The 11,257-nt window shown below is 42.0% G+C and overlaps 1 protein-coding gene across 1 annotated transcript in view; it reads left to right on the forward strand.

The window, feature by feature from the left end:
- The window catches only part of LOC123959525 (potassium/sodium hyperpolarization-activated cyclic nucleotide-gated channel 4-like), a 17,734-nt gene extending 6,917 nt beyond the window's left edge, over positions 1-10,817 (forward strand). The window contains exons 3-4 of the mRNA XM_046033626.1: positions 5,270-5,434; positions 7,250-10,817. Coding sequence (XP_045889582.1) covers positions 5,270-5,434; positions 7,250-9,582 — 2,498 coding nt within the window. The 3' untranslated portion in view covers positions 9,583-10,817. The remainder of the gene's footprint in view (positions 1-5,269; positions 5,435-7,249) is intronic.
- The last annotated feature ends 440 nt before the right edge of the window (positions 10,818-11,257 follow it).

An 11,257-nucleotide genomic window follows, 5' to 3' on the forward strand; every position in this document is an offset into this window, starting at 1 on the left:
CTTTAATATTTATTTTATTAAGTGTGACCAGCTGCGGTTGGAAACCAAGTTATGAATTGCTATTTTTCAGTGATACATAGCTGCATTACTGTATATACCTAAATTTTAACTTGCCATGTACCTTAACATTATGTACTGCCCACATTCATTGTAAAAACATATTTTTTAGATGATTATGCAGTTGTTGTAGTTTCTTTCATTTAGCAGTGAGTTCACTGACTAAATAAACTCATTCATATGTTTATCTTTTTACTCTCTGATGCATTGTCTCTCTTAGAGAATTATCTCTTGGGTATGAATGATTTATAGAAATTTTAATTTTATAGATGTACTGTATTTATCTAAGTGCCACAGCTTCTCTTCCACTCGCACCAATCTCACCTTGTAAAGAGTTGTTTTTTATTGACTGTAGTTTACTCAGCTTTCTGCTCCCAGTGTGGATGTAGCCAAGAGAAAGTCAATAAAACCTCACAGAGAGCATAGTTTGTACATCTAGATGTGTCATAACACTCTGAGTATACGGTATTCCCAAAATGTGAAGACATGTACCGACAGTGTCTCTCACTCAGTTTTTCTCCCTTTCTTGCTTTCTCTCCCACACGTTCATACACTCTTACACCAACTTGCATGGTATGCTGTCAGCTCTCCAATTTGAGAGCTGGTGCAGGGACTCCGGGGAAGCACGTGGGCTGCACCATCCAACAAAAGACCACTCGTGTGTTCATACCAAGGTTACGGCACATTACATGTTAGTCCTCCTTTCCCTGAGCGACATCCAATTTTAATTGGTGTCATTCAATTTTGATGAATGCATTGTCACTTGAGTGTGAAAATGAAACATCATGACTATGGCCAAGTAACATCTAGTGCACAAATGTATTTTCCCTTCTGGAAACTGAGGCATCTTTGTGTCACTTTCTTGCCAAGCACAGTTTGTGAACAATCACTGCTGTGCCAGATAAACTCAAAGCAGAACAGGAGAGCAAGGGGACAGGTCAGGAAGATTTAGGTTGACCTTCAGAGTTTATTCTCAGAGTTGTTTCTACTACACAGTCTGTTTTTACTTTTTTACTCTTTACTCTTTTCTTAAACACTGTTTTTAGAATCAGAAATATTGAGTAAGATGATATATTTAATTCACAGCCAATCAGTTATATTGTGTCATAACGATATTATAGCTTTGCTTATTTGAGCTAACAAAGCTCACCATTTTGGACTGATTATGAATAATTTCATTGTTAGTGAGGACCACACAGAAATGGGTAATTGTAGAAGCGGCAGTCAATTTGACAGGATAACACACACCCCTTACAGAATACAGGCTACACTGCATACTATGATTTCATGCAGGGGATTTGGGGAGCACTGCAATGAGTCACAGTAGATGTGAGTAAGCAGTGGGAGCAGAGCATTCATAAATAAACTGAATGATGAGAGTTGAACAGTATAGTGCAGATGTTCACGTGTCGCTCAGCAATCTAACATATTTTTGGTTTACATTGCACAGTAGGCTGCTATGGAGCCCCCAGGTGATCAGTATTACATAAATAAATATTAAATAAATAATCATATAAAATGTAAAATAATGTTGGAGTAAGCAGAAATCGAAAAAAATAAGAGAAATTAAAACCTGAAATATTAGTACAGTTTGATGAGTATGTGCAATGATGTTTTGTCAGACCAGTTTTGGTTCCAGTCTATGGAGCCCACCACTCAAAAGTTAATTTTAGGTTTGAGTTGTTTCAGTTTTTCTATTTCTCTCTAAAATTATTTTTACCATTCTGTGTGAAACCCATCAAATACATTTTATACTTACAGTAAATTTGGTTTCAGCAAAAACAGCTATCACATTATTTTGACACCACATTTATTAAGCTTCACAAGTGTTGAGCTTCAGGGCAGCCACCTGCATTAAGTCTCTCAGCACTCAAAGATGTCTGCTAATCTCTTTTTGTTTAGCTCAGAGCATGTTGCGCCAGACCCAAACCCTGCCATGGATTTGTTAGTTCAGATGGCACCACTAAGTGTCTGGGCTTCACTTGCTCTCTGCAAAGACAGTTAGATGAGGCCAGAGGACTCACTGCAGCTCTCCGCCTCATCTTGGCTGTATTGACTTCATCCAAAAAGCCACGGGACAAGAGGATTTAATACAGAGCCGCGATGCTCCTCTCCAGAGGGGATTACTGTAGCAGTGCTGCAGGAAATGGACCCCCAGCACAGCTACAGCCAGGGCTGCCCTGCCAGCGCACACTTAAAGTACGCACACACGAACACATGTGCAAACACACAGTGTACACACACACACACACACACACACACACACACACAGAAGAGCATGTTATTTTAGCTCCATCACATTCACACAGCCCTCTTGCTAACTTGGCCATTGTCCATTCAGCCATGCTCTCTCTCACACACAACAGTATCACACACTACAGATTAGGTTGTTGATATGCTTCATATAGAGTACATATTCCTTATTCACTGTCCGGTCAAATCAGGCATGTTCCCCTTCATCTGTTCCCCTATCTAATTTTTCAAACCATCACACACAAGCATAACCACTTTACAGTCAGTGACCAGAAAGATATAAAGTCCTGCACAATCTAATCTAATCCAATAAAATCGCTGTGTAGTAATGCTATATATGTGAAACGCATAATTTCACATTTTGTTCCCTTAGCTCCATGGCAATTTTTGAGGCCATGTTTATGTGTGTATATGTGTGCGTGTGTGCGTGTGTGTGTGTGTGTGTGTGGGGGGGGGGGGGATAGTATCCACATAGCACATACTACACATAGTGCATGTGTTGATATTTTTCTTTCCACAGAGGATATATTTTAAGATTTCACTCATCCAGATGTACAGCAGCTGTAATGTGAAGTCCAGCGTCAGTGTTTATTAGTTCCAGATAAATCACAACAATAAAGAAAGGTAGCATTTATACACTGAATTACCTCTAGTTCAGTTCAAACCCATGGCGTTGACAGTGGTGTGTTTGTGTGTAGAAGTGGCATTTTCATGTTTTTTCACTTGCTGTGGAGTATATTTTGGTACCTTGCCAGTGGGAGGAGAAGTGCACTAGGGGAAGTGTCATTGGCAATCAAGCAGCGCACTGCAATTTTGGAGTCAGCATTGACAGCATTTTGTGCCATCTGCCTGCTCAGAGTCTATGAACGACGCACTGCACAGCACATGGCGCCCCCTTAAAGATCCCTCCAAATCACCTGTGTTACACTTTTTTAATTAATGTGTGGCTTGTCCTTTACACTTTTGTCATACATTCTTCATATACATATAAAATTGCACAAAATTATTTCAGTGATTCCAGAAAGGCAGAGTGAAGATTGAATACCCGGTGCTTACCTGCATCTGTCATCAACAACAGCTATAATGCTGTGGCTAATTAACTGAATGGCTTTTCCTTTTTGTTAATTAGCTATATCAAGCAGCCTTATGCAGGCATCACACAGTTTCCTGGTTTATGCTTTAAAAATCAACAAAACTGTGATATCCTTGAGACACTACAGATTGAGGGGCATCAACCTATGGCTGATGAACAACATCACATGAACATGGGGTTCATGTCCCATCTCATGTTTCGAGTCATCGTCATGTTTTTCAATATTTAATCAAGACTATAATGTTTCCTTAACCTTCGCCACATTATTTTATTTGACTAGACATAACCATAAATACCTTATACTTGCTCTAATTGGCATAAAGATTAACAAATAAAAAGTGTGCTCAATGAACACTTTCAGTATGAATATTTTTGCATATAGGTTGAATATCAATGTCTCATCAAAAAAATGTGGCAGTGAACATTGTGCAGATTTATGTGTAATTTTGTTAATATGTAAATATAAGCACTGCTTTTACAGAAGATGAGACAAGCTGTGATGATTGGCCATGATTGTTACTAGCCCCTAACACACCCCAGCATCTTTTTTTTTTTACCACACAACCACACACAGCTCACCACCATCATCATAAAAACATAGAAAAACATAAAGAACAAACACATGTTTTTGATTAAAGCAGGCATTGTCCCATACTGTACAAGAAGGTCCTTGCTGTGTGTGTGTGTGTGTGTGTGGCTGCAGGTTGTAAATGTAAATAGAAAACCGCCCACAAATACCAGCACTTTATAGATGTGCAAAAAAGGGTTCAACAAAAGCAAAGGACAATGGAGATTTAAACCAGTGGTGGAGAGTGAAACTCTGCATGGGATTTTTTGAGATAAGTTGAATACATTGAAAATGTCATTTTGATGTAGGCTAAAGCAGGAAAAGTAAGAAAAGTGCATTCTGTGAGAGAATTGAGAGCATGAGTGTGTTGATGAGCTGGAAATGTGTTTCTGAGAAAGATGGAATGTACACAGCAAACATAGTGAGGGAGGGAGGAGGATGAGATGAAAGCTAAAGAGAAAAGACATTAGGGAATGTGTGCATGACACACTAACAAATACGTACGTCAAAGTCACCTAACCCCTGCCCATATAAATACAAACATACATACAATTTTATAGATGATTACGGTGCATTTATATAAATATGTTTATATACATTTGTACAGAAAGTGTATATATATAATAAATAGCCTGTATTTTCATCATACCTTACTCTCCCATACTGCCTTGCTCTCATGAATAAAACACTGGCATGTATACACACACATTCATTCACATACATTTGTGTACACACAGCCTGTGCAGACACAGACTTTCACATAAACACCTCCCACTTCGAATACTGCATGCATGCACATGCGACATCTGCATACAATACAGACACACTTGCATCTTTGTGTTTAAATGGGGCATTATTTTCCTGAGAAGGCATGGCAGATGAGGGCTAGCAGAACTTATAGCTCTGAAAATGGCATTAAATTCTGCACCGATGGATTACAGAAAAAGTTGTAGTTTCTAATGCTAGAAAACTAAACAAAACAACTCTAGAATTTTGCATGGCATACGCTATCTGCTGGGAAAAAATAATTTACAATCCTACGCTTTAGGTCATGAAAGAGGTCAAAGATTACAAAGATGTTACAGTCAGTGGAGAAATGGTTAGAATGTTACCTGTTAGCATTTTTGGGACAGTGATTGAAGTGACTGTTTATGATAGAGGGGTTGTCCGCCACAGATAGAGAAATCAATACTATTAACAGTAGTAATAACTATTCTAAATGTCAATTAAAGTCAAAGACAGCTTCTGGGTATAACTCCACTACATTACCGTCTCTTTTCTGCTATGTTTTGTTGCAGAGATTTGTTTGCTGACGCGGGGCAGAAGGACAGCCAGCGTCCGAGCAGACACGTACTGTCGTCTGTACTCACTGTCTGTGGACAACTTCAACGAGGTGCTGGAGGAGTATCCTATGATGAGACGGGCCTTTGAGACTGTTGCCCTGGACAGGCTGGATCGTATTGGTAAGAAAGTAAAATTTAAACAACAATTTCAGGGAAATCTTGAAGAGGAACCTTAAAACTTACCAACCATTTAATGTGCATTTTTAGTATTTGTAAATAAAGCTTATAATTAATCTCGTCTTACCAAGTCAGCACATGAATTAATAGACTTCATTACTGGGTTAGGAGAGGATCATTCTATCTCTGTATTACTTTCTGCTTTTGTTTACTTGTGAGTGTGTATCTTCAGCACGGCACGCTGAAACTCATAGGAGAAACAAAAAATATTTGAAATCGCAGGCAAAGCTCTCAAACAAAACTTTAGGGCTATACAAATGTTCACACTGATATACAATGATTTAAATTACTTTCAAAGTAATCAGCATATAAACATGCAGATAGAGCTCTGGTTTTGACATTCCTGCGTGACTTCTCGTATGCATACAATTGATATTCTTTCTATATCCATCACTGTTCCCAGGCTCAGTCTGAGCAGATGAAAAATTCACAGTGAAAGGCCCGCCTGTATCATCACTCAGCCATCGCTGCATGGTGTGTTTTATCCTCCGCTATGTTTAGAATGGAAGATAGAGAAAGTGCTTTTGGGGGTCTCTTTGTAGAAAATGGCTGCTTTGAAAAGATGTGGTAGGTTGATAGTGATGTTTTTGTGAGATGGTCTCCTGCCTATGTCCATTCTCCTATGCTTGATGCTCATGTACACCCGTCTTCGCTAATAAAGGCACTCACACAGCAATGATCTGCAAATGAATTACTGTCTTGATGGACTTTGCACAATCTGATTGGAGCTGTATAAGTGATAAAGGGTCAAGTAGAGCCAGGGTCAAGGTGGATGCAGATAGAATATCTCAGTGCGCTACATCTGCTAATCTGCCACCAGTCATGACAGAAAATAGAAAGACTGATCTGGGCCTAATCGTCTTTACAATATCTTCGGGTTTCACATCCTTTTGTTAACATCAAATTATAAATGGCAGTCGTGAATTAACCCTGTCCCTCCTAGTGCGATGTTCAACAATGAGTATTGGACTTAGAGTTGCACACATTTCTTTTGCAGGTTGGGTCAGCAGTTAGTATGCCTGTAAAAGTGACGCAACTCCATCTTGTCTCTTTGTCCTTGTGCACAGCTCACACACAGTTCAGAGTACATGTGTTCCTAGAATGGATAGTGAAAGAGCACAAACAACAAGGAGCAAGCATTTGCGAAAAGACAATTGTGAAATAGTCCATTCTTATATTGAATCTCAAATTAATACTAAATAATTGCTGTTTTTCTATGTAATGAGGTTATCCCATATAACTTATTATATTATTATATTTCAGGTTTATCACCGATGCTTCCCTTTGACATTAACAGCCAACAACATTTGTTTTGTCCCTGTTACCTAGGGAATCACAGTAAGAGCTAGTCAAACATACACCACCTACACCTTAGGCTGTCATGCATCCAGCTTCGGTCTCTTGCTATCTCCCACCTATCTTTTGTTGTTTCTCTTATTCTGTGCTCTTTTATGCTTCATCATTCCCCTTCTGCTCTATCCTCCTGTATCTTTCTTAAATCTTGTTTCCTCCATTTTCCCATTTGTGATTTTCAGGTACACATTTTTTCTTTATGTTCTTCCTTCACAGCTGTTTCTGTGCTAGCTTTTTCTATTGGAAAGGGTTGTTAGAAAAAATTACTCGAGTACACCGAAATGTCAACCTGTTTCTAACTGCCTACAAGATTTATGCTCTTTCTCTTTTTATCTCTTTCTTCTCTCAATCTGTCACTCTCTGTGTGTTTTGTGTGTGTGTTTGTGTGTGCATGTGCTTTTACAGGCAAGAAAAACTCCATTCTGCAACACAAGGTACAACATGACCTCAGCTCTGGTGTACTCAACTACCAGGAGAATGAGATCATCCAGCAGATTGTGCAGCATGACAGGGACATGGCCCACTGTGCCCACCTATTGCAGAACGCCCCACCCCAGACGCCTCCCTCACCCACCCCTGTTATCTGGGCCCCCCTCATCCAGGCTCCTCTCCAGGCAGCAGCTGCCACCACCTCAGTTGCCATTGCCTTGACACACCATCCCCACCTTCCACCAACTCTCTTCAGGCCTCCAGTTTCTGTTCTGGGATCCCTGAAGGACCCTTCTAGCCGGCTTAAGAAGTTCCACACATTTGTTCCTCCATCCACAGCATCTGGCTCTGCTGGGGACTCTTCCTCTAGCACTCCCTCTAAACTACGCACTGGGGTGGACATGCCATTGCTGGCTTCTTTTAAGGCTCAGCACTTGACGTCAGGTACAGGGGCAACTGGCTCTAGCCAACAGGCCACAGATAGCGGAGGCCAGCGTGGACCTAGTGGGGTTGGGTCTGGGCCCTTTGGAGGAGGGGCCTCTGCTTTTCCCTTTGGACCATACTCTTCCTCTGATTCACCCTCATCTAGTACGGCCCAGCTGCACACTCAACCACAGCGTCAACGGTCCTTCCGCTCTAGCACCCCACCTCTCTCAAACCTCTTCCACCAAGGATCTACAGGTGGTAGCACAGGGTCCGGAATAAGTGGAGGGGCAGTTGGAGCCTGTGGTGGTGCTACAGGCTGGTCGTCAGGTGGAGCGGTTGGAGGGTCTATGGAAGGAGCCACTGGAGGAGACAGTGCGTGGGCTGGAGAGGACTTTACAACTGGAACCACAGAAGCGACTCCTGGGGGGCACTTTGGGTTTGGAGGAGCTGCTGGTGGATCAGTAGGAGAGATCTCAGGAGAATCAATGATAGGGATATCTGACGGATCGGTGGGTGCTTCTTGTGTCAGGTTAGCAGGTGGGGTATCAGGTGTATCATTGGGGGGTGTTACTTCTGGGCTAATAGGTGATGGAGCCAAGAGATCAATGAGAGGGACTTCTAAAGGATCAATAGGAAGAGCTTCTAGGGGATCAGTGGGAGGGGCTTCTGGAGAATCACTGGTAGTGACTACTACTGGAGGATCATTAGGGTTGGTTTCTGGTGGATCAATGGGAGTGGTTTCTGGGGGATTGACAGGAGGAGTCCCTGGAGGGTCAATCGGAGGGGCCTCTGTAGGGCCACTTGGAGGAGTTTCTGGTGATTCAGTGGTAGGTAATCATGGAGGATCATTGGGAAGGGCTTCTGTCGGACCAACAACTAGTCATGTAGGAGGAGGTTCTAGTGGGCCAGGGGGTGGGGTGATTGGAGGACATATTGGCAGAGCAGCAGGGGGGGTAGTAGGGAGCCATATAGGAGGGTCTACAGCTTGTACGGTGGGAGGGACTTCTGGTGGAATTACAGCTGGACTTATTAGTTCCTCCCGTTGTCAGAGTCCTGTATCTACCAGCTCGTCCAGCCCTATGCCTGGTCAGCTTCTCCATTGCCAGCCACCTCCCAAGGCTCCTCAGGTGGCCCCTTTGCAGCAGTTTGCTGGGGGAGGCAGGACTACCAGTGGCTTAAACCTCTTCCATTCCCCTTCACAAGGCTCCCCATCTAGTAGAGGACAGCAAACCCAGCAGTCTGCTGAGGGCTCGCCATCTTCCCTCAGCTATTTTAGCCTGGCCGGCCTCCAGTCTGGCTTCCTGCCTCACCAGATGCCCCTGGAGAGGTCTGCCCTGGCCTCCCTGGCCCAGTATGGTTCAGCAAATGCCTCCCCATGCCTTACCCCTGTAGCGCCCAGCCCTACTATTCAAAGCCCAGTAACAGGCAGGACTTTCCACTACAGCGACCCCTCCAGTGCCACAGGATCCGACAGTTCTATGCTCATGCCTCAGTCATCTCTCCCTTCACAGCTTCCCAGCCAGCCACACACAACAGGGAGCGATTCGCCACTGGGCCGCTTTTCTGAGGACCTAATGCTTTTATCCCACTCGCACCCATCTCCGCCCCAGGAGGTGGCTGAGGCCTTAGGCCATCAAACTCCTCGCTCCTACGTGGAAACTGGATATTACCCCTCACCCTTTTCCTCACCCACTCTTTTGCCCAAACCCTGTAGCTCAGTGCCAGGGCACATGACTCCTCCAATTCAGATGTCTCCAGGGCACCCTCACCAGACTCAGTCCCCTGGGGCCTCCCCGACCTTGCCTGTACGGAGGGGCTCTGCTGCCTATTCATCAGATCTAGAACCTCAAGCTGTCCGCTCTAAACTCCCTTCCAATTTGTGAGGAAAGATCACACCCTCCTGTGCTCCTCCAAACTGAAACACACACAAACTATGTGTGTCATTCTTTTCTTTTTGTCTTTCAGTTCCACCTCTCATTTTATAAAGATCTTAAATTTGCTGTGATTTGCAGGTTACTCGGATCTCTAGAATACTCTATATTTGTTTTATGCTTAGGTCATCTTTTTTATTTTTACACAGTGTATATAGATAGAGATATATTTAAATGATACATTAATAAAGGGACTAGGAGGGTGTGATGATCTCTATTTAAAAGACAGTAATTTTCTTTATTTCTATAACTATGCCAAATTCATCTGATGATGTTTGGGAAGACAGATTCAATGGACTGTACAATAATACTCTTTTCAGCAGGAACCTATGCACTAATACCTGCATGTAAAAAGGCTTTTTGTGTGTTTAAAAAAAAGTATCTACATTTTTAGCTAAAACAACAGGCTGACTCTTGTACCATCTCATACAGGATCACATATTGTTGATCCTTAAATGTGTCTGTTAGATTGTACTTATTTATCCTCTGTATAAAGTTCTTAAAACTGTATGAGATATGGAGAAGAGATTTTAGGAAACCAAAAAGACTCTTCCTGTGGGGTAATAATTCACCTCTCCTTGGCACGTCAATCATTATTTTATACCACTTAATAACGTAATAATAGTGTTTTTTGAAGCAGGGGGAGAGGGGTTCAGCGAGCTACCCTCCATTTCAATATTGAGACATAACAGTATGTGAGCAACTGGCTTTCTGCAGAGTCCTCAACCATGTCCTAACAAGCTCACGTTGTCTTCCAAGTTCATGCCGCTAATGTGTGTAGAAAGCATGTATTGTTTTTCTTCCTGCCTGTGTGCAACTGTTAATGTGTGAGTGTTAGTGAAAATAATTGTGTGATTCAGTGGAACAGTCGAATGCAAGGCAAGACTTTTCCCTGGACCGATCAAAAAAACGTTTGCCTTTTTTCACACAAAAACACGGACTTGACAAACCACAGCTTGTGTGTTGCATTTTGTAGCATTTGTTCAAAATCAAAAATAGTCAAATATGTAAAGCTCAAAACTAGACTGTCAGTCATTGAGCAAATACAGCACATCCAGTACACAAGCTGAAATATCTGAAAAGTGCTGGAAATGGAAATATGCCATTTGATTTGTGCATTACTTCTTCTACTGTAGCTGCTATATGGTCAACATAAACATGTTTCCTCATTGAAGGCTAGTGTTGAATTTGAGAAGTTGAATGTATGTACATTTATTGTTGCTAAAAGTAAGTACTGTAGCTATGGTAGATGCACTGAAGTCATGGCACCCCATGGGGTTAAAAGACTGTTCCATAACTAAAAAGGTAATTGTTTCAACATCTTTGACGGACGTTTTCATCAGTAGCCATTTCTTCTGCCATAGTGTCCTTTAGCAAGACACAGAACCAATGCCAACTAAATTGTTGGAAGGCAATCTGGATATATGACTCAGTAAGTTGCCTAAAACAACCCACTCTTTTCTTTATATTCTCCATAAAGTGTTGGCCTACGACTGCACTGCTTCTGTAACTCTGAGGGAAGTTGCTTTCTTTTATAACATGAAGGCGTAGGGAAGACTTTGGCAAACAGGTTTGAGTTTTGTCACAATGAACATTTTAAAATGTATTTCACATTATTCAGAGATTC

This window comes from Micropterus dolomieu, linkage group LG20, assembly GCF_021292245.1.
Source record: "Micropterus dolomieu isolate WLL.071019.BEF.003 ecotype Adirondacks linkage group LG20, ASM2129224v1, whole genome shotgun sequence".
NCBI classification, from domain to species: Eukaryota; Metazoa; Chordata; class Actinopteri; order Centrarchiformes; family Centrarchidae; genus Micropterus; species Micropterus dolomieu.